Here is a 23,992-nt window from a genome sequence, read left to right as displayed (position 1 = left end):
ACTGATATATACATAACATTTGTGCGTCATAACAAAATCATATCCGTACTCATAGTCCATATCGTGCCAGGTCGTAAGGATTGAAGGTCAGAGGTCACACAATTCTTTTGCACAGAGTTTTGAAAGATTGTGTGGATGAAGTGTTTTTGACATATACTGGTAATGTATTCCAATTTTCTGCCCCCCTGTATGCAAATGTCCGTTTCCCCGATTCCAATTTAACCTTTGGCAGACGTAAGGTAAGATTTGAACTGTGACGTGTTGTGTAAGTGTGAGACTCAGACGTTCTGCTAAAGGAGCTTAGGTACTCTGGTAGCAGATTATGCAATGACTTGTGCACAGTTTCAATGAACTGTTACGAGTTTTGCAAAGTGTCCAATGGTCGCATATACATGTTATGTATTAGTTAAAATCCTCCCACACCATTATTGATGTATAGGGCGGTGCCCATCTCCGTTTCATAGCCCTGGGCCATGCTGTGGTGCAATCACTGTAGCAGGGGGCTAGTCCACTGGCAGTGAAGTGTGTTTAACTTCCATACTGTTTCAGAAGTATGTACCATTTTTATATAGTCTTTGGTATGACTCAATGCGCCTCTTGTCCAGAGGTGTCCTACCTGGGGCTTGAACCCCAGTCCTTCTGGTCCAAGTAATTTGAACCAGATGCGGTGAGAGGCAGAAGGCGCAGACCACTACACCACAGGCACACCCCTACATGTTATGTATACAAGTATGATACATTGTATTAGCCTTTACAAGTTACAAGAATTTGATTTACGCCGCACCTACATGTATGTCTTTCCTCCTCCCAGGAGATAGAGATAGTGGAAGTCTCCCCAGGCCTTACTGCACCCCGCCCAGCACTACCCACGAGGCAGACTTCTATATTTGGGGAGTACTTCTCTCTCTTCATCGCCCTGATCGTGATCGCCTGTGTCTGTGTTGTCATCATCCTCCTGGGGGTGCTGTACCTTTGCGTCCGCAAAAAGAAGGGGAAGCTGCGCGACCACGAGAAAGTGATCGCCGACGACGGACTTCGTCTCGATAGCTACCAGGCGCTCGACAATCCCGGAGCGACGTTCACCGACGACGAGATGCCAGAACCCAACGGTAAAGCAAAGGCGGATGAGGCGTGGACTGTCAAGCCATCGGCGCCCCCTCCCCCAAATGGAAGAATTGCAGAAAACACAGAGGAGGAAGACACACATTTGTGACCAATTCTTCAATTAGCTATGTGAGTGGTAAAGAGAAACATAGAGCACCCATCATGCCTATTACACGTGAATGATAGTGCCATCATTATCAAAGAAAAAGTCATGATTTTCAACTCAAAATACAAGTAATTTTGTTCAACATGACATTTTGTGCATTTTTCTGCCTGGGAAATAGTATCAAGATGTTACACATAGAAGGTGTCTTACTTCAGAATAACACGTCATCAATGTAGCAGAGACAGGCAATGGGTTTTGGATGACTGTCTGCAAAGATACTTTGTTACTCTTGCCTACTGGTCATCCCAGTGAGAATATACAGGATATCAAGGGTAAAAATGTTTCAGTTCAGCCATACGACTGTCAATACACCAAAGATTCTCGAAAAAGTTTTTGCAAACCAAACTTTTCCATATCTTAGCTGTACTTTGCAGTACTCTACTGCGTGGAAACTTTTCATTCCTACAAAAAACAATAATGAGATCTTTCACGTAAATTGGAAGCTGGTAGATTATACAGAATTGTTAAGAGTAAGAATAGACAAAGTGCCAAGCCAAATTGTTTCTTGTTAGTACAAGATATTGCTTCCACATTTCTTGATAATAACACTGTTAGATATTCCAGAATCTTAACCGTGAGGCAATCCACCTACAGTTTTAACAAATGATTATAAACCACAGCTGAAAAGCTTTTTGGTATAGAGTTAACATTATACATGTACCAAGTCTTACATAGCAAAAGTCAGCATTAATTCTTTGGGGTTGGAGGTACAAAGCAAAGGACTTTGAATGTATTTTTGTAAAAAAGACCACCATTGCTTGAATAGATGTGTGGTGCAAGCAAAAAATTACACTTTGTAGCTGACAATAGAATTTTAGTGCCCCTCATAAAATGAAAATATCAACTACTTGATCCTCTTAATGCAAATGAATGACTATTAGGGACTAGCAACATTTCTCAGATATACTTTGTCATTCCAATTTTTTTGTAGCTATGGATGCTTGGTTACAGCACCCTCCTAAAAGCAGGACACCTATCGCTCGATTCGTTGGCTCGCTCGCGTAGGGGCCCTGCTCTTTAGCCCCGGTTCTGGCGACGTTACTGAAAGTTGTTAATGAATAATTAATGAGCTATCCTTATTTGGCACAATTTGGCGGTTAATATGTTCTAAACCTAAAGTGACGATGTGAGACATAATCTGATTGGTTGATAGCTTCCTAGCGTCCTTTGCGCTTTTGCTCTAGATGAGGTTTAGCAAACCCTCCGATTGGCTGAAAGTTGTTGTGGTGGCGACGTCGCCAGAACCGTGTCTACCGGGGCTAAAGAGCAGGGCCCCTACGCGTGCAAGCCAACGAATCGGGTGCCTGCTTTTAGGAGGGTGGGTTATAGAAAAGGCCCTTAAATAGATGACTCTTTTTTTTGTTATCAGTTGGAGATGGATATTGCTTGATAGGAACTTATACAAGTGTACTTGTAAGAAGACAGATGTCATCTCCTTTAAATGTTTTGCAAATATTCCTTTGTTCATCTTTGTAACAAATTGTAACAAAAATTGATCTTTATCTTGCCAAGTTGGTATTATCAATATCAGAGGCAGAATTGTTGTATGAAGGCATTTTAAAGAAATGTATCCATGGATAATTTCAAAACCAAAAACGTTGATGTGTTTTCAAATAGAACTGCATTCTTGAGGGTCATTGATGAGCAAAGACCAACTTATTTGTAAATAGAAGTGTTAAGTTAGTTTTTGTTACTTTTCAACAGCTTGTCCTCCGATTTATCAACTTTTCCTTTCTGTGCACCAGATTATTCTGATCTTTATTTGTGCTGCAGGCATAGTAATAATAACATTGCTAATTTGACTTTTAGAAATGTACTGATACTAGTTATAAGGAAACCATTATGTTAGTCGGTAGGTATTGAGTTGATTACAATATCCATGTGCAAAGCGGGATAATGCACTAGGTCCAATGACATTCTGAGTATTTTACAAAGAACCAACAAATGAAACTTTTGTGGCCTTAGGCAAGAGAAATCAACATTCAGGTGTGTGTGTGTGTTTGACTGTGTGTGTGTGTTTGAGTGTGTGTGTGTGGTGAGGGGATTCGTGCAGTGTAGACATTTCAGGTATGCAAGAAAAATACAGATTTACATGTGGGTGGGAGGCTAATGTCAAATTGCCTAGTTTACCCCCAAAAGCAGGTTCTACTGAAAAGTACAAATACTAGTACAGAGTTGAGGATCATATGCATGTCCCTGTGTAGTGTAGAGTAACAGAAATGATCATCGGTCTTTGTTGTTTAGTGTGGTTAGAATTGTATCATTAGGAGATCAGAGTAGTATAGTGTATATTGAAATTTTGAATTTCTGAATTCACATAAATCTAATGCTGGTGACAAACCAGTATTTTCTTTAAGTAGGTGGAAATTTAGATATCTACTATGGGAATTAAAGAGTTCTCAAATGTGCCTCACTCTGCTTTTGGAGATGACAAAAAAGAGAAAGCTTTATACAACAACACTCTGGAGCATTATGCTAATAGGTCACATTATAGTCAGTATAGTATGGTTTGACTTTAGTTGTACTACATTGTATGTAAGTAACCTATGGTCACTGATGTACACGATGCAATGATGCCCCCTATCTCCTCAGGCACTAACTACATGCCAGCATTACTGCACCTTATTATATGTACAGTCAAATGTTTCAAAGAAAGATTGATATTCATTGTACTGTCATTTTCTGAAACAATAAACTTTAATATTTCCAAATATAAGACTCAGTCTCAGTGATGGGAAATGTTTTTTTCGTACTATGATAAAATATATGTTAACCATAACAACAAAACATACAAAACTGGCTCTAATCTTTGAAAGTGTTGAAAGCATAAGTATCTTTATAGAGGGTACAAAACATATGATGTACAACATAACAATAACTTGGCCTTTCTTGGCAGTTTTCTGGTACATGTATGTATCTTATTAGGTACATGTAGCCAGTACAAGAATCATGATTGTTACATCTTTAGGCAAGTGTGCTAATTAATGACAAGACAGTAAAGTTGTATGTTAGACTTTTCTTGTCTTCACATGGCCTTAACAAATGGTACCCTGGGAATGGAAACAATGGATAGGGGCAATGCTGTTAAAAATCTTGGGAGGGTGCATTACTGTGATTTCATTAACCAGTATAACCGCCCTTCAGCGTTACACACTTGCATTGCCACATATGCATATGTTGGCTGCTAGTTATCATATTAAAGAACTAGCCAACAGTAATACCCTTCATAACTAGGTATTGAGGTTTGTATATAACCATTCACATGTATTCATATCCATCCCCCTTTTCAATTTAACTACCATATTCCTGCATAGATGATACAATTTCTTAAGTCTAATCTCCCAAGAACTACCGGTAGTTTCACAGAAATTTCTCAATGCCTCCTCCTGAATGTTTCAAACAGAACAGCTTTTCTGGCTTCTGATGGTACAAAGTACCCTATAGTCTCTAATGTACATGATGCAATGATGCCCCCTATCTCCTCAGGCACTAACTACATGTAGCATTACTGCACCTTAGTATGTACGGTCAAATGTTTAAAAGAAAGATAAATATTCACCAGACCAATTGCTCTTTTTCCATTTGCTTCATGACTGCTCAAGTTTAACAAACTAATCTGACTTACCTTTTGTTGTTCATAATCAAGGAACTGCACTGTTTTGTTGTAATCACTTTTTTTTCACCAACAGTCTTTAATTTCTTACACTTTACTTGTCTGATTTTGAGGATAATAAAAAAAATAAATGTTGTTGGTGGTTGCAAGGTTTGGAACATGATCTTGCCGGGACATAACCAGCATTCACAAAACTAACTTCTCTTTGGTTACCAAATTAAAACAACACGTCTAAGTGTCTACTTCAAACTTTTGAGGTTACTAGTTACCAAACAAAATAAAACAATAACAAAGTGAGGGCTAAAACTGTCTAAACCTACAGTTCTGCTAAAAACTCACAAAATATGAAGTAAATGAAGTATTCAGCTTCAAGTGCTGCCTCTTATCCTGCAAGCTGACCTTTAGCAAACAACAACCGTTGCTAAGTCCAACAGAAAATATACACAGGGTAACTATACACAGGGTAGCTACTTCTTGATAAACAGAAAATGTCTGGTATAAAACATGATAAGCAAGTTAATCAATGATTACCATGTTTGCCTAGCATACCGAAAAGGGAAGATTTTTTCAAACTGTGATACAAGATCTCTTCATCTAGAGGCATTCAGGTACCATTGGTTTTATCCTTCAAATTTTGTCACTTGGCATAATTCTTGATCATGAGCTGTCATTTGGCATGTAGCTACTGATCATCCTGTTAACTGACTTTGGTTTTGAGTAAATCCACAATTCGCCGCATCAGAACAGGCTCTTCTTGAAACAAGCTGACAGAAATCATAACCATAATTTTTCTAGACCTCAGTGATTTCAGAAAATTGTTGCAAAGTCAGAGGACATGCACCAACTCAACTAGTCACCAACAGTACTCTACATGGGATGCTGTATCATCAACTCCCACTGTATATGTACTTATATGTGCGTAGTTTCCAACACAATAGAGCACTCATGATCCAAGCATACTACAATGGCTAAACATAATGGCCCAAATGCACAGCAAGTTACCATTGTGTCAGCCAGTATCTCATAAAAAGTCATCGAACAAAATAGAAAATCTTCAAAACCTTACATATCATAAGGTGTGTTAGAAAACAAGAGTGCGTACGTGCACAAAACAAACTGTCAGTCATGACCGGTGGTGCTAATCTAACCGGGTGCTAGGCCCTCCCTGTGTCTCATCATTCTTTCTTGTACAGACTGCTCGTTGTAGATGTTGACTCTGCGAGCGAGCCCTGCCTTCACCAGGGTGTAGTCAATCCTGGTGTCTGCTTCGGTGCTGGTGTCGAACAGTGCCACATACAGGGTGTCATTCCAGCCTCTGTGGAATGTTTGAACGTTGGTTAGCTACTGGAATATCTACGTATTACAAATACTCAATACAGGTGGAGTTCATTCAAAGGTTACACACAAAGCATTTCACTAAGATTGCATCCTCCCTTTCATAAAAAGAAATTTTAGAAAAAAATAAAGAACTCAGAAATAGTCAACCATGTATATTCCATTGCTAGATTACATATGTCTGAAACTACATGTATATGAGTGTACTCTGTATTACTTTTTTTTCTTAAATGTTATAATACTGTTTATGTACTTTTGGACATGTACTGTAATTCATGTTATCTTCACGGCAGCAAAATTCCATGTCGAAAAGAAAATGGTGTTTCACTGAACTTTAACTTCTAGGTGGCGGCAAGTGATTTAAAGAATGGATGTGTGAAGGAATCACAAATGATTACAACAGGTTTTTCACGGTGATGATGGTACAGAGGTGACCGTGAAAAGAGTTAACATAAAGTTACAGTGAAAGAAACAAGAATCACAGTACATGTAATTGATTTACAATATTGTTGACTCACCTGGAGAGAACATGAGCTATCAGGACTTTACCTCCAGTTAGGTCAATAAAGACGTCCCTGTAACATGGAGATAACAATGAATATTTTTCAAGAAATAATGTTCAAGATATGTTAGACCTAAGTGTTAAAGAACATCATAACAATCTGCTAGGTAACGGTACTATACAATATCTTATATGTATGTAAAAGGATGGCATTCAGCACCAAGGACAGGTCTGTTTGTCTGTTTGTAACCACTGATCAGCACAAAGGACAAGTCTGTTTGTTTCTGAACACTTGTAAGCACCAAGGACAGGTCTAGTTGTTAATGAACACTGATCAGCACCAAGGACAGGTCTGTTTGTTTCTGAACACTTGTAAGCACCAAGGACAGGTCTAGTTGTTAATGAACACTGATCAGCACCAAGGACAGGTCTGTTTATGATACATGACAAGGAGAGGTCTGTTTGTTTCTGAACACTGATCAGCACCAGGGACAGGTCTGTTAATGAGCACTGATCAGCACCAAGGACAGGTCTATTAATGAGCACTGATCAGCATCGAGGACAGGTCTGTTTGTTTCTGAACACTGATCAGCAGCACCAAGGACAGGTCTGTTTGTTTCTGGACACTGATCAGCACCAAGGACAGGTCTGTTTATTCATGTACACTGATCAATACCAAGGACAGGTATGTCAGTTCATGAACACTCATCATCACCAAGGACAGTGTCATAATTTATACGCAACTTTGCCTGGCATCTTCCAGGTTTAACCATCTAGCTTGGCGGACACTTCTTATGTTATAGTCACAAAATTGCAAACACCCTATGTCTATCGCCCCACCTGGCTGCTTTGGACCACCTTGGCTTGCCCTGGTCTGTGGGGAGGGGTTCTATGTTGGCCAGGTAGCATTCCACAGCTTGGAAGGGCAACTGGCAGAACCTGGCTTCAATCTGATGGATGTCCGACTCTCTCACCCTCTCCTTGTTGCCGTAATCAACGTAGAACACCTGAAATTGGTAAAGTAAAGCAGTCAAGATACATTGAGGTGAAATATGACGCTTTTTGATTGACTTATTGTGAAAAGAAGCTGTACCTATGCTTGCGTTTTCAGGCAAGCACATCAGGTCATTGACAGTATTAGTTGTACTAAGTAACCTATGGTCTCTAATGTACATTATGCAATGATGCCCCCTATCTCCTCAGCCACTAACTACATGCCAGCATTACTGCACCTTATTACATGTACAGTCAAATGTTTCAAAGAAAGTCTGTCATTTTCTGAAACAATAAACTTTAATATTTCCAATACTCTTATTGACAATTCCATACTCTTATTGACAATTGTGTTACCCACACCTAATAAGACTACCGAAAACAAATCAGCTTCTAGAAGACAAGAAACTGAATCAAAACCTGTACAGTTTTCACTGAATCACCAGAATTCCATAATGCATAAAGTACATGTACATGTAAATGGACAATACAAAGCAACTTTGTCATGGTGAACTAGAACAAAGAAACATCTAGGTATTGCAACAATTACAAAATGTACATACAGGACAATTTTCAAAAAGTTGGAGAACAGTTTATTTCTTCTTATAGTATATATGGCATGTTTTTAAAAGGACAAAATGTCAGCAACTCTAATACGGTAACAAAAGCTCTAATCAAATTCCTATCTTGCAGAGTGATCAATATAGTACTCACCCATACTTCTTGGGTTTCCGTGTCCACACCAGTAATCCTTGCTCGGTAGAACTGATTGTCCTGGCTGTACTTTGCGATGACAATCTCTCCAAGTGCCAGATCTATGCCAACCTCCCTATCACTGTACACCTTCTTGGAGTAGTGGTCACTGTAAGGTTGGAAACATTGTTATCATTGCAACGTTATAATGGAAAATTGACTTTAAGTACATGCACCGATCAATACAGCATGACACCATGCACATTTTAAAGAAACTGCCAGAAACTTAAAGATATTCTCCATGTAGGAGGAGATATCTTGTCAATTACAACTGATATAGCATTCATTGAAGACTTGCCAGAAAACAATTGTAAGCAGAGGGTTGTGAAATTTTGTTGTAATTTCCTGTTTTAATTTCATGAACAACTTGTTTGCATATTTTTCAACCTCTGAATGCCAACGCTTTTATCTTTTTCATAAAGGTCCCTTCCAGAAGCCTTCCTGGCTTGTTTCTTGGCACCCTCATCAACATTCCACATCAGTAGGTCATTTTCCAGCATAAACCAAAAACATGTAATTATAAGAAAAAATAACTCACTTTATCTCCTTGCTCAGCTCATCCAGGGGGTTGGTTTTGTCAACATCAATACCATCTGCAGCTGAAAAGAGACGAAAAGCTTTTTATAATTAGTACCACCCAAAAAACACAAAAACATTTAATGTCCTTATTGGAAGCTTGTTACATTGTCATGCTTTACATTTCATATAAATCATGCCCTTTGTGGTATGAAATATTTCTTGTGTATACTTTTTATCTTTACCATTTTATCATCCTGTAGATTATTACATGCATATTGCATATGGTCTTAAACAGATACTAAAATCACAGGTACAATTACAGAAAACATACAACCTATATATGCTATTGTCCAAATGATGTGTAAAAGGTATCCAAATATGGTTTTTGCAAATCTGGTTACCAGTAGTTCTTGATACACACGTACAGTCAAAACTGCCCAAGAAGACCACACAGGGATCAATAAAATCTGGTCTATGTGGACAGGTGGTCACTATAGAGAGGATACTTTAGTGAATGGCAAAAATTACATAAGGGACCACCCAAAAGTCACATTTGCAAGGTAGTCCTTATGTAGAGGTGGTCACTTGTACAGGTTTGACTGTACGAGAAACAGAACAGAACAGAATGTACCCATGTCTAGGAGTTCATCATGTGGCACTCCTCCATATGTAAACTGTACAAAGAAGTGTCCGGGGTTGAAGACAGACGTCACCTCTACAGCGACCAGGGTGTGTACTGGCGGCAGGTCGACCATGTGGTTGGAGCACATAACTGTCCTTTTCTCTGTGACTGGAAGGTACAAATGACATTTTTCAAGACTTTGTAGCTAGCAAAATTGCCTGGAAGGGAAGAATGCAGTTCTTGGGAATAATTCATGGATGGGATGGTACTCTAAGCTGAGAGGGCATCCAAAATACTCCTGTCTCTCTCTCCCTATCTCTCTCTCTCTATCCAATTTAACGTCTCTTATTCCCCATCACATGGGGGTTGGACGTGCTTGCACACGGATGGGGGAGCCCGTGCATCAAGTGGTCATCAAGTGCAAGTCTTTTTTTTTTGGTAGCAAGAGTTTTTACGGCTGGATGCCCTTCCTTACGCCAACCCAAACCCTACTGTAGGGCTTAGGACATGGGAAATATGTGTTAAGTGCCTTTCCCAAGGGCACAACGTCTGGGTACATGTCCGGACATGTCTGGGTACACCCCAGGATTGAACCTGGGTCTCATTGGTTCAAAGCCAGATGCTCTGCCACTATGCCACACAGATGTCACAATGTCTGTGCTAAATAAACCAATATAACTTCAAACCAAAGGACAACATATAGTACATATCTACGAGTTTTTGTACCTTTAACATCCCGATCTTGTAGGTGCAGGTAGGAACAGTTGTCTCCTTTCCAACACTGAGACCCTGGCCGGAAGAACTTACACACTGGGATCTCCTGAGACTCTGTGGAAAAAAAATAAAGGGGCGTTTATTCCAAGAGAGAAGCACACTCAAAGCCTAGGCTGACTAAATTATGCTCCTAGCAGCCTAGCTAAATGACCGCCCCCTATAGTAGCCTGAGAGCGATAGATGGTGTAACACAGGCTTACTCAAGGCCTAAAACTTTTGTATATCTACATGTATGATAGTTATCTACACACATGAATCTAAGGGTGCACAAAGTTGGTATGCTCTAGTACTAAAATCCACACACATCAACACACAAAAAAAGAGAAGACAAAATTTGTTATAGAAAGACAGTAGTAAAATGTTGCCGGCTGAGTCTCGCGGTACACATGGTACGTAGTATGCTCATTCTTATTTGAATGTACACATTTTGTAACTTCCGTTACTATTTGAAGTAAGACGTTTCTGACAGATATGCCACATATGAGGTGCCAAACTGTCGTTTTTAAAAGCCAGAAAAGTTTTAAGTTGTCATAAAAACGACAGTTTGGCACCTTATATGTGGCATATCTTAATGTCAGGAACGTCTAACTTCAAACGGTAACGGAAGTTACAAAATGTGTACATTTACATGAGAATGAGCGAGTAGAGAACCAGCTGGAACCCAGACACAAAGAGAAGGATTGGTCGACCAATCACAACACTTAAGAAACTGAAACTAATTTAGAAGGACATGAACTTCTCTCTGCAACTAACGACAAGCAGTTCTGGAGAGTAAACTTTGCTTGCTGCACCTCTTGAAGAGGGCTGATGATGATGAAAAAGAACACAGACTGATCAAACTTACTGTAGCCCACAGTGGCCACCTCTGCATTGTCCACATCTACAGAGTAGCTGTTCCTCTCTGACAGGAAGTCACTTGCCCGCGGGTCCCAGGCATCGAGGCTGTTCATGTCATCAGTCATAGGTGTAGTACCTGCAGAAAATCAGCAATACAATGTATCAATATCAGGGCTATGTCCAACTCCAGCAAAATTTTTTCCGTCCCACTCATTTTCAGGATCAAATGTCGTTTAATCTGTCATTTTAAGCTTAAAAATGCATTTTCATCAATTTCAAGTCATAAAGTTTAGATTATTGGGACGGACAGGGTTTAATATTTTCTTACCCTACAGGGAAATTTCCGTCCTGGGTCTTAATTGTCTTACATTTTACAGTCATTGATTGGCTCTTGAATGTATTCATATTTTTTTAAAGCTTCAAATATGAAGACAGCATTTGATATCTCACTTGATACTATTATCTAGCTATACCCAAAAACTGTTTGTTTTAACATGTGCAAATGAGTCTAAAATCATGTCAGATTGCAGAAATGTAAGTGAATCAAGAACTTGAACTTATTACCTTTTCAAAGTATATGAAGAATCTTCAATTTGTTTTCAAGCCAAGTACTATTATTATGTATCGTGCAATTACAGTGACATAGTTTTGATATCTGCACATGCAAATGTACAGGTCTGACTCTACCAAGTTTGACCAACCAGCATGGTGGCTTTACGTCATGTGCAAACAGAGGGTACATACAAGATGTATTTACCTTTGGTTGTGGATGGCTTGGTCGGTGTTGGGGCATCAGGGACACACATCTCTGCAACTCCACAGCTGACAAGTTCATCGTTGAGACACTTATCCACAGAACCTGTGGTGTCCACCAGTACAAGCTGAAGGAGTGACTGGACCTCACTGTACAAAAAGAAGTGACAACTCATCCAAAAAGTGTAGGACTATCACTCAGAACATAAGGAAAGTCACTCTTTTAGTACATCCATAAGTGACCTCCTCTCCAAAAAGACCATCTAGCCAATGTGACCACTTTTCGTGGACCCTTAGACAATTTTCCCCCATTGAAAGAAGCATTTATTTTGTCTAAAGTGACAACCTATCTACCTAGACCACATTTTATCAGTCCCAATGGCTGTGTCATAATGTGCTGAATACTGTGAAATGACATTTACACAAATTCTGTCTTGCAATACTACTGCAGGATACTTTGTACATGTACATCATAATATGTCAATGAATGAATTAATGAACGATTCTTCTAGAATTTCGGGAATAGCAGACTACTTTCCTATACATCACCTGTTAGTGTTATGTACAGCACTCATATTTGACTTATGACACTGATTTAAGCTATAACTCTAGAAGTTAAAAAAATGATAACAATAACCTTCAGATGTGTCGTAATTAAAAAAAAAAGTGGTCCTCACCTAGTTATAATGGACAAACAGACGTGAAGCAAAATAAAACACCATCTCAACAAACCTTACAGGCTTGGGCTGTTTCACATATCCCACAAGTGCCTTATCAAAGGGAGTGATGTCAGCAAAAGCCTTAGCAGCCTCCCTACTCCAGGCAGGCTTCAGTCCCCTTTCTTCCCCCGGCTCTGCAACAGGCACGATACCATAGAGGCTGCACTTCACCGCATGAGCAGGCATTTCTGTAAACTCTGGCATCAAGGGAAGCACCTCGGAAACAGGCAGCGTCTCAAAGTTACCGTAATCGACATAGAAGACCTGTACTTCGCAGCAATCCAATCCTTCTCGTTCTGAGTTCCTCGGCTCTTTCTTGCTTGGTGGTCCACTAGCTGATTCAGTCCTCTTGTAGGTTACGGTGCAGATCTGGGCCCGATACCAGGTCTTGTCTTTACTGAACCGTGCACAGCAGATGTCGCTGACGCATGGCTCGAACGTAATGTTTCTCAGCATGTCCGCCTTCTCTTGGTAAAACTTGTTCAGCTCTTTCATGAGGTGGTCAATCTTAGTTGCATCAGGAGTCACCGGGTGTACGTAGAACTCGGAGGGATCCACAATATATGACGTCATCAGCAGGAATGAGCTGTCATCGTTCAAATTTACCACCGGCTTTTTCAATTGGTTGCTGTCACCTTCATCAGTAGCATCAGCATCCTCGAAACAACCCTCTTTATCTTTGTCTTGCTTTCCTTCTTTCCATTCAGTGACACCCATCATCTTCTTCTCATCGGGACACTTCTGTTTTTGTACTTTGTCATCACGCCACCAATTACGATCGTCTTCCTCGCTTGTTGTGGACCCTGAGGACAAGGATATCCTTTTGCCTCTACCTCTACCTACACCACCTCTCTTCCTTGGCTTTCTCACATTTCCAGATCCACTTAGGTTTTTGATTTGACTCTTCCACTGGGGGCTGATGATATCTCTTGACTTTGGACAACTGCTCTCACATCTCTTTGTTTCTGACCCACGTTCTGAACTGTTAACTTTAATGGCTCCCTTCTCTTTTACAGGGTTGTCTGATCCTTTACCCCTTTCAGCTTCCGAGGAGTGTTCCTTGTCACTGGATGTGACACGCCGTCCATCCTCCGTTTGATGGGGAGCCGTGCCCAAACTGTCCAGATACTCATCAATGCTGGAGTCAGCTGTTTCGTGTTTCCAGTCTTTTGTTGGTAAGCTTTGTGCTTTGGCAGTTTTTCCATCCTTGATGCCCATTTCCTTTGCCACCATACCCTCTGTGTTATCACTGGTTGCTGTTGGAGTATTGCTGCCCGCCTTTTCCTTTTTCTTAGGCTTTTCCTCAGATGGTGCTGATTTGTCTGTGGCCGGTTTTGTAGAGTTCTGCGTAACACACCTTTCTGCATTGTCGACATCATTCCTCTGTGGTTCTGGCTTTGTCTTGTCTCTGGCATTACTGGTGCTTACGGTCTGGCAACTCCTCTGCCTTCTCAGCTGCAGTTCCTGCTGCTGCTGCTGGAGGAGCCGCTGCACCTGTGCCTGGTCTTGCAGCATCTTGTCATGGTTCAGGATCCTCTGTTGAGATGGTCTGGCCACTGTGGGAGATCTTGGAGTCTGGTCACTGAATTTTCCACTCTGAACAACTTCCTTGGACATATCTGCTATGTAAAAATAATTTTAGGAACAGTCAATAGAAAACAGGGGAAAGGTATATGTGTCTCAACGTGACCATCAGAAAATGCAATGAAAAATATTGTGCTCTTTTTTTAAAGTTCAATTAGTTCCAAATCATCCTAGATGATTGAGCTTCTATGCTCAAAATTTCTGCTACATCAATATCACGGTAAAGTTCAAATAAAAAAGAATCTCTCTTTAGTTTTAAGGACACACTATGGTGTTGTCTAAGGTTTTATCTACTGAGTCATTCATTATATCTTTCCATTTTTCATTCACTTAAGATGCAAATGTAAACATGTAACCTTTTTTTGAACATTTTTCAATATCATTTCAACAAGTTCCTACCTCCAACAACACTGTGCACAGGCATCCTCTTCGCTGCCATCTTCTCAGACAACATCAACTCAGATATGCTGACCTTTGCTGACCCTTGACCCTGAGTATCTTGAACTCTGGGTTTGGTGTAGAAGAGCTCCACTTCTGTGGAATGTCGGGAAGGGTCAAGGTCAATCACAGCTTGGAGCTTCTTGCCGAGGACTTGCTTGGCAAACCATACAGCTTGTTGGGATGTCCAAAAGCCACTGCTGTGAAGGGGCGTAACCTGGTGAAGGGAGTAAGACAATGATTCTAATCTTAGTATACAGAGCTTCATCAAACAATCATGGCATGGCCACTACTTTAAAAACACAAATTACACAATGGCATTGAAGTACATAAACATGTAACAGTTTTCGAATCCCAGTGATTAAATGTAAGACTTCTTTTTCCCTGGACATGCAGATAGTAAGAACAGCTGGGACTTGGATGATGATACTCTATGCAATGAGATGAGAATACTGTAAATGCAGAAATCTTTGCAGTGGTTTTATTTTAGCGGTTTTCGCGGTGAACGAATTACTGCAAAGTTCAAACCACCGCGAAAAGCCGTTCCACTGTGTGACTGTAGAGCTACTATTGTTTCAAACGCGAAATTAAATTAATTAAAACCACTGCGAACACTCCATTTTGTCCAAATCAAAACCATGCATTTACAGAAGTATTTTGTTGAGAATTATCCTGAACTTGTAAAATACTAATTTATCACAATACAGGCTCAGTTAATCTCATTTATATTTTTCTTTATAGGCTTGAGAAGAGAAATATTACCTTTGCTAGTCCACAACACAGAGCCTGGCAGGGTAGATGTGTAAACTGCTCATGCAGTTTCTTTACCCTTGACATGGAGAGACGTTCACGGTTTCCATAGTCCACATACAGGATATCAACATCTATCTGTGGTGCCTTGAACATGTCAGGACCTGTACACAACATGTAACAATGCACAATTTGTTGAGTGACACAAAACCTTTTCCTTGGCAGCTTGGCTCAAGAAAACCACAGTTACAAATTTGAAATCGGCAAATTATGAATACATAGAAAAGAAGATCATCAACCATGCATTGAAACAAAAAATATAAACAGTAGTTTATGTAAGTAAGATAAAACTAATTACATTGGAACATATAACTATAAGATATATAATTGAAATCGTGCCTACATAAAATATCTTCACATAACTTGTGATACAATAATCTTGCTGAAGGCCCCATCACATACACATAGGGCATGGGATAGATTTACAACAGCAAATTGAGGAAAGTTGTGGATGTCTTATACTAAATTGTCTTGTGACAGAAAAATTTGCTGAAAATTGTATGAGTCGTGTGGCGTAACGGCAGAGTGTTTGGCTCAGAAACAAGCGGCCCGGGTTCGATTCCCCGACACCACCGATGTTGTGCCATTGGGAAAGGCACTTTACACGACTTTCCTCACTCCACCCAGGTGTAAAAATGGGTGTATTGTTCTGTGACCGTGGCACTGTTAAGATAAAATATGAAAAACTTGGGTGCAGTTCCACATTGTCCTTGTCTGTCAAAAAGCGACGTAAAAATAATATTAAAAAAAAATTGTATGACAAAAAATGTTGGACCTGAGACTGTGCCTTAAAGTCTAAATCTAAACCCACCTCTTGTCTGTGATGAAGAAGGTGACTGGAGCTCAGCTATGGCTGTCCCCTCCACATTATGCACAGCTGTGATGCGACCCCGGTACCAGGTGTTGTCCTGTGTGAAACAGGCGGCACAGAACATTCCCACGGCAGGTGTGTAGGGCAGACCTGGTGGCAACGTGGACTTCTCGTAAAACAGGCTGGAAGAAGGAATACGTAACAAATTCAGATTTAGGAACGAGCCATAAAGAACCATTGTATTGTGCGAGTCTGACATTGTAGGTACCGTGCAAATTCTTAAATTTTCTCACTCTACATTGTTTGCAGTGTAAGTCTTTTCGAAAATCAAGGCAATAGATAACAATCCATAGTCTTTCCTTACATTGGTAGCCTGGGTACCATCCTAGTTAGTTTTCTATGACTCTTATACTCTCCGCTAACCAACATTTTGAAGGAATGAGTATGGGAGGCTCCTGGGAAACTAAAGAGGATGGCACCCAGGCTATCATATTGGTTCTTTCAAATGGCAAAAGAAATATTCAGTTAATACAGATTGCAGAAAGATGGTAGCAAGTACATGTAGACTTACATCTTACATTTGACACTTGAAATAAAGACACATCCTCTTATTTTTTCTGCCCATTCCAGCCAACAGCAAAATATCTTACTCAAGAAGTAAACTCTTACCCCAAACGGGATATGTTAGGAACATTAGTGGTAGGACGTTTCACCTGAGTTGTTCTGTTAGGAGATTCAGTTGATTGCCTGCAGGCTGGATCCAGAAGTGGGAGGGGTTGACGATGTCTGACACCACCACGTCTAGGGAATCACCATTAGAGAAAGTCAGGGATGGCACCTGTGGTCCTTGCACCTGTGGTCCTTGCGCTTGTTGTCCCTGCACCTGTGATGTTTCTATTTGTGGTCCTTGCACCTGTAGGTCTTGAACCTGTGGTCCTTGTGCCTGTGGTTTCTGCGATTGTGGTCTCTGCACCTGTGGTATTTCTATTTGTAGTCCTCTCACCTGTGGTTCTTGCACCTGTGGACATTGGTGCATGCCGGCCTGACCACTGTTGTTCTGACTGGAAGAAAATACAGGTGTCGCTGGAAGAGGTTGCTGTGGCAGATTTGCCTGTACTGGATATCCGGACTGGTGTGAAGGAACACTGCCAACTGCTGCGGTATCTTGTGTACTTACGGATGACGTAGACAAGTTCCGATCCCCTTCCTTACTCCTCTGATGTAGGTATGACTCCAGGCAGTTCTCATCACTAGGGAACAGTCTTTCAGCACCTACTGACGGCAGCTGCTGAACACGAGGGGTTTGCACTGGACTTGACTGGCACAGGGGTGGACTTGGAATACTAGAGTTGCTTTCCTGAGTATGATCCGCCGAGACACAGTAGTCCTGCTCACTTGTGTTGTCCGAAGATGACTTTGTCTTGATGGAGTTTTCTTCAGTATTGCTAAGGGATTGCAATGGTGGTGGTATGTTTTCTTTTTCTCTCTTGGGATCAGTGTCACGTGGCTCTACTTTTGTTTGGTTTTCATAACCTAGAGAAAAAGCTTCAGTTGATACTGATGTAGGACCCAGTAAGGGTGAGTTGGCCTGAACAGGACTGGAATGGCATAGTGGAGCAGTTGGAACTGACGACAGACTACCCTGCTGACTGTGAACATGCGACAAACTGTTTTCTTCAGCATATAACTTAGGCTGACATGACTTTTCCTCTGTCTTGCAGGACGAAGCTGGAATCAGGACAGGAGACGTCAAACAGCGCTGACTGGTCATCACTTCCTCCAAGTCCTCAGTTGAAGATGCCACAGAGACCGTACCAACAACTTCATTCGCACTGGTGGTAGTACACACTAACTCAGCTGTCTCGCCACAACCAGCTCTAGCCTCTCCTGTAACATGTACCTTATCAAAGTCTTTCTTTACAGGACGGTCAAGAGTGTGTGCAAGCAGTTGACCTTGATTATGACCTTCAGAAGCCTCTTCCTCTTCAGGTCTTCTTCTGTAAGTACAGACTACTGGCTGCTTTTCAAAATCATCATCTCCTTCCAGTTCTGTACCTTGTTTCATGGTTAACCAAGGGGTTTCCTTCTGAGGTGAATCTCCGTCCTTTGTCGAGTAGTCCTCACTGCTGTGTGTTATGTTCATGTTTGGCTGTGATGTTGAGATTGACGATAGTTCGGACTCGGAGTCACTTGGCATTGGAACCTCTTCTCCGCTAAACCACAGTCTTTTCATAACAGTAGTACGTGTTTTCTTCTCAGCATCTGGAGCAGAGCCAAAGGCACGATGATGATAATTTTGTGGTTCCTTAGCGAAAGACTTGCAGTCAGCGTCCTGACTATAGTTCTGCACAGGTGCAAGAGACTCCGCAGGGACATTTGTTCCCTCTTCATTACCGTTGCGCCAAACCATACTATCATCTTGTCTTTCTTCTGGTGCTACTGCTTCTTTGCCCAACATGTTGTATGGCTGCATATCATCAAGTCTTTTCAGTCCCTCACTATCTACATCGCCACCATTTCCAGATGATGCCTCAACTTTTTTGTCTTTGTCTTTTCTTTCCACTTCCATTTCTGTCTCCTGTTGCTCTGTCACAGTGCAATCTTCAGGCATACTACCAGGTTGATCGGGTGAGCTCTGAAAGGACTGATGCGAAGAACTGGAACTGGTGACTGACTCATCTTTCTTGCAGGTGTGTTCTTGAAGAGTGTCTGACTCTGAGTCTATCTGAATAGACGAGAACCCAGATTCATCCTCACAAGCCATTTCCTTGAGCTCTATTTTGTGTCTTTTATTACCAGTGTCTCCAGAGACAGTGCCAGATGAAACTTCTGTCTTGTCAGGTAAGCGTGGCTGCTGGTTTGCTCTATTGCTGGACTCTGATGACTCACTGCTTGACATTTCTGAAACAGGGTAGTCACACCCTTCTGAAAAAAATTGAGAAAAAAACACTTCTTTGACAGAAATCACAAACTTCATCTCTTGTGGTATATTTGGAAAGAAACCATTTGAGTCATAATGGATTTACAAGCAAAAACTTCATGACTATTTTTTTCTTGTCTTTGTTATCAATCTAAGGGCAGAATTTCCCCCGCAATGTAGATGGTCGAATCAGCCTGGTTTCCATCCGTATTTCAGCTCCAGTCCATTGGCCATATCCCTTTTACAGAGGAAGGATAAGGTCAACAGATTGGGGCTTGGATACCATGCAGATGCTTCAGATTAGCCACACTGGCATGTACATCTTGTTTACCTCCTTCATCATTGTTGAGGGACACACAGAGCAGAAACAGTGTGTCCAGGCACTTTTCCAGATCCTCACTGACTGAAGAGAACTTCCCGAAGAAACGCCCCCTGTCTGTCTCTTCTAGCAACTGCAGAGCTGCCTCTGTGGGCTAAAACAACAAACAGTACATTCATGATGCAGTTAAATCTATTAGCCCATGCCAAGTAAAATGTACCATTGGTACAAAAATCCAGACTAGTACAAAAGACCTAAGGCAGGCATACTAACTGTTCATCTATGATAGTATGAATACAGGAATAAGCTAGTTCGGAGTTGCTACTACGCATGTGCAGTGTCAAAGGTGAAGGCCCCCGCGACGGAAACAAGACCCGTCTGGGCGTTGTTATGCAAATCGAGACAATGTGGAGGCGAGCACTGTTTCCGTCGCGGGGGCCTTCACCTTTGACACTGCACATATGTAGTAGCAACTCTGAACTAGCTTATTCAACAAGATCTGTTAACCTTTAGCACTCTGAAGTAGCCATTTGGCATCCAATTTCCTATTGGTTACAGAGTTGGGCAGCAGGAAGAAGGTTAAACAGAATCACCAATATTACCTGTTCAGTAAGGTTGGTCACATACTGCAAAATACGGGTTTTTAACTCGTCAATTGTTTTCAGCTTGTCTTTCAGTCGTTGCTTCCCTGCAGCAAGATGGCCTCTTGACATAGCCATGGCTGGTATCGAGTGAGAAACGGACCTATCAAAAGGAACAATAGGGCAACAATGAAGCACAATGTCAGCAGATAAGTCACTTCTCTAGTTTAGTCTACACCAAGTGTATGAGTCTTCGTTTCTCGCTGTGTCTGCTTGTTTGTATTGGTGTGTGTCAGAAGAGTGGCAGGAAGTCAGTGATAAATCACTTCTCGAGTTTAGTCTACACCAAGTGTATGACTACATGTATATATGAGTCTTTGTTTTCGAAACGTCGGCTCTTGTAAAATACTTGGTTGTGAATAAAAGAACCTTGCTATTCAGTCATTCACCAACCTGATGAAATTATTCACGGATGTCTGCTTGTTTGTGTTGGTGTGTGTCAGAGGAGCAGGAAGTCAGTGAGCGACCCTCCCACACTTTTAGAGTAGAGGCAAACACACTGACACACACACAGACACACACACATATTCATAGGTCCCCAACTTTGGATGGATTTGTAATTGATAATTGTCTTATCATGCAGAAGCAAGCTTAGCCGTGTAGTAGCGACTGTTGCAAGGCTTTCTTTTACTCGCTGTCTTTATGCGCCTATATTTGACTTCGTCCAATGCATAGCGCCACGACTGTACCCCGCTTGCACTTGCATAAAAGACAGCAAGTAAAAGTAAGCTCTGCAACAGTCTCCACAGCTAAAGCAAGCCATGTTTGTTTTCATCCACATACAGTGCTGAATAAAAACGATTTTTTGTAAGAATAAGCTGCAACACAGAATTTTAAAAAGTCTTAATTATGCTGTTCATGCACATAAAATTGAAAAAGGATACAACTTATTTACAAGTTTAGTCTACGCGCCATAAATTTTAAACTGGCATAATGTAAACAATGCAACTGGGTGGGCAGATATTTCTAAGTGGTAACGTGATACTAAAAATTTGAATACTGCTTCTTTTCACCGAAACGTCAACTTTTAATGCTATTTCCTTCAGAATTATCAAAGCAATTTGCCGATAGTTTTCTTGTTGTGTCTGTTTTAAACGTTTGGCATGTTTGTAACATAAATTTACGAGACAAACAGACACACGTGCTCAAGCATAGATCGGAAGGGGGTAGGTGACAAAAGTGACAACAACGACATCCTTTCAAGCTACTTTGACCGATAACGTTAACGTTACATCTTTTTTACCATCTGCATCGTACAAAAACAGTGTAGACACCATGTATGTAAACACTCAATCTGTGTACTTACCTGCACTACCTGGAAAATGCGGAGCAGAAAGAAGCAAAACTTTCTTTCTGGCGTTCCAGAAAATCCGCCATTTTTCCAAACTCCGCAAAATTTACATATCAAGCAGCACATTTAGCTACCAGGATTCGAAGGTTTCTCATTAGGGATAAACCGGGGATACTTTTGAGGGATGGAAAAAAAATAGAATCTAAGTAAACACAGAAATTGTGTCAATATTGATTTATGCAAGACGATGAAATTATAAGGTTGAATAAGATAAGAAAATAGGGTAAGATCTTTTGACTTGTTGCGCCAATTTTAACTTTTCACATACTCCCTACGACTGTCTTTGGACTGTCCCTAATAAGTTGAAGCAGCTTCCCGCGGTCCACATTCTGCTGAAACTTGATGTGATCACGTGTAGCCACGAAAATTATGGTTTCTGTTTTTTGTAATAATGTGTCAATCGTTTGATAAATGCATCATGAAAGACAAGCAATTTATGAACGTAGGAACACCGCCAGAGGAACGCCACCATGTTATTTAGCTACCCCCGAATCAGAGGCCGTCAATATAGACCACGGCATCCCGTGCGTGGCGGGACATCCAGCGGCGGGATTCCTTGAATGAATCTTCAATTATCGGCTCACTGGGACGAAATGATACAACCTTGACCTGGGTAAGTAAACGATTAACGACTATTTCAGTCTCTCATGTATCATACGCACGGCCAACATATAAATTTAACGCTGTAACGTTAACAGATGGCTTGAGCTTCGATGATGAATGGCGCACAGCTGATTTTTGGCGCGCGAACGCGCCACATGGCCCTCCCCTTGTTGACAGTCACTGGACATTTACGTGTGAATGGTGAGTCTCAGAGTTACGTGTGAATGGTCTGATCTATGAATTACTATTAGTACATAATTACTAGGCGAAGTACATGTACCTATTCTGAAAGCAGAGGTTTCAATCGCCCGAAATTTGTAGGAGCACTGCCCTCCGTCCGGTCTGTGTATTCTCCAAGCAGAGGTTGGGGTGGGGTGGGTGCTGGGTGGTTGGGGGAAGATTGTGACATTTTTATCATATGCCCCGAGCGGACAAAAAACGGGGCATATGTACCTCTGCTTGAAGAATACATGTACTTGCAATTCTCTACTTCAGAGCTCCATCCATGTGACGTCTTGTTATATATTACAGAACAGAGAGCGAATTCCCCTCCAAGCAGATCTCCACGGTGCCAAAATCGTATTATGATATCAGCCAGCCAGAAGCTCCAGTCTAGTGGGGCGCCGTTGCCGGACTGGAGCTCGTTGTTTGTTTGCTTGTTTGTTTGTTTCTCTGGTTGACTGGTTGACTCTGATTCTCTCAATCTCTGGCTATCAGGCACCGTTGCCGGACTGGAGCTCGTTGTTTTTTTTGTTTATTTATTTGTTGGTTTGTTTGTTTGTTTCACTGGTTGACTGGGGCTTCTCTGGCTGGCTGATACAATTTTGGCACCCTGGAGATCTGCTTGGAGATAAGCTGACGATAGAACACATGTTGCACTCTCCCGGCCTGGCCAGCTGAGAACTTAATTTCAGGTAAGGTTTGTTACTTTATTGTTTGTTTACACGATTTCGATGTGTGTGTGTGTGTGTGTGTGTGTGTGTGTGTGTGTGTGTGTGTGTGTGTGTGTGTGTTTCATTATCTTTGTGCCTGACGTTTCTGTGTGTTTAGAAAAAGTTATTAAGTTTAGAAACGATCGGATTATTGTGGGTGTGAGCCTACGCCTTAGCCCAAGTACAACTACATTTTGCGCCCCCTGGCGGTTTCTTGTGAAGCTGCAGTTAACATGTCTTGGACCATCGGGGGTTCCAGCTGCTACCCTCAGGCTCCAGAGGTGGTTGGGAAGATAACAGATAACATGTCAAGGGTAGCAGTTTGTTGCTCTTCACATCGATGGCAGGGCATAAACATTCATTAGGGCGTGAGTAACCGACTTTGCAAGCCGTGGCAAACTTTTATGATGCCTGTACGTTCTGTTAATGAACTGAATGTCAACGACAATGGGAAACACTGTGATTTAATTGTTTTATTATATCAAAGCGATCCATTGTCTCAAACGAAAAGAAATAAAAACAAAACAATGGTCAAGGACAAATTGGACAACCGATTTTGAGCTTTAGCTATATAACAACGTTATAGTCGTATAAAATGTTTTCGTTGGCGTTGTACACAAACAGTCATTGACACTCCCGCACAGAAAGAAAGAAGACTCGACCTATCTTCGAGGAGAGAAGCTGTGGATTTTGCTGATTTTAAAATCAACCTTCTTGGTCAGACGGAGTATTTTATGGGACCACTTCAGCTGCGTATTGATTTATTTATGAATGCTTGTAAGTTCTATACGAACATGCTTCTTTCGAAGTATCGAGCTGTATCATATTTGTAACAGCTGGTTCGCCACATGATACTAATGATCAGGGGGGTCATCCGCCGTACACGCGTGGAA

At 41.2% G+C, this 23,992-nt stretch overlaps 3 protein-coding genes and 1 long non-coding RNA gene across 6 annotated transcripts in view; 2 read left to right on the top strand and 2 right to left on the bottom strand.

The window, feature by feature from the left end:
* LOC136435521 (uncharacterized) overlaps positions 1-2,220 on the top strand; it is a 35,845-nt gene extending 33,625 nt beyond the window's left edge. For all 3 annotated transcript variants that reach the window (XM_066429100.1, XM_066429099.1, XM_066429101.1), the window contains one exon: positions 812-2,220. In XM_066429100.1, coding sequence (XP_066285197.1) covers positions 812-1,213 — 402 coding nt within the window. In that variant the 3' untranslated portion in view covers positions 1,214-2,220. The remainder of the gene's footprint in view (positions 1-811) is intronic.
* A 2,848-nt stretch (positions 2,221-5,068) lies between these two features.
* On the bottom strand, positions 5,069-18,200 carry LOC136435520 (tudor domain-containing 6-like). Its single transcript, XM_066429098.1, has 14 exons — positions 17,047-18,200; positions 16,334-16,515; positions 15,475-15,626; positions 14,674-14,929; positions 12,704-14,309; positions 11,976-12,121; positions 11,226-11,354; positions 10,334-10,435; positions 9,617-9,775; positions 9,005-9,065; positions 8,428-8,575; positions 7,561-7,727; positions 6,737-6,793; positions 5,069-6,198 (listed from the first exon to the last, which is right to left on the bottom strand). The coding sequence occupies exons 1-14, from the start codon at positions 18,102-18,104 to the stop codon at positions 6,027-6,029; spliced, it is 4,395 nt and encodes a 1,464-aa protein (XP_066285195.1). The 5' UTR covers positions 18,105-18,200; the 3' UTR covers positions 5,069-6,026.
* LOC136435894 (uncharacterized) lies at positions 18,182-21,629 on the bottom strand. The gene is made up of 5 exons (XM_066429605.1): positions 21,520-21,629; positions 20,175-20,316; positions 19,585-19,726; positions 18,348-19,258; positions 18,182-18,220 (listed from the first exon to the last, which is right to left on the bottom strand). The coding sequence occupies exons 2-5, from the start codon at positions 20,289-20,291 to the stop codon at positions 18,182-18,184; spliced, it is 1,209 nt and encodes a 402-aa protein (XP_066285702.1). The 5' UTR covers positions 20,292-20,316; positions 21,520-21,629.
* A 1,074-nt stretch (positions 21,630-22,703) lies between these two features.
* LOC136435533 (uncharacterized) overlaps positions 22,704-23,992 on the top strand; it is a 49,780-nt gene continuing 48,491 nt past the window's right edge. The window contains exon 1 of the long non-coding RNA XR_010755858.1: positions 22,704-23,081. This is a non-coding gene — a long non-coding RNA (uncharacterized lncRNA). The remainder of the gene's footprint in view (positions 23,082-23,992) is intronic.

The sequence above is a fragment of the Branchiostoma lanceolatum genome, chromosome 5 (assembly GCF_035083965.1).
Source record: "Branchiostoma lanceolatum isolate klBraLanc5 chromosome 5, klBraLanc5.hap2, whole genome shotgun sequence".
NCBI classification, from domain to species: Eukaryota; Metazoa; Chordata; class Leptocardii; order Amphioxiformes; family Branchiostomatidae; genus Branchiostoma; species Branchiostoma lanceolatum.
The sequence above is the reverse complement of the archived record's forward strand: the minus strand, read 5'-3'. Positions and strand labels throughout refer to the sequence as shown.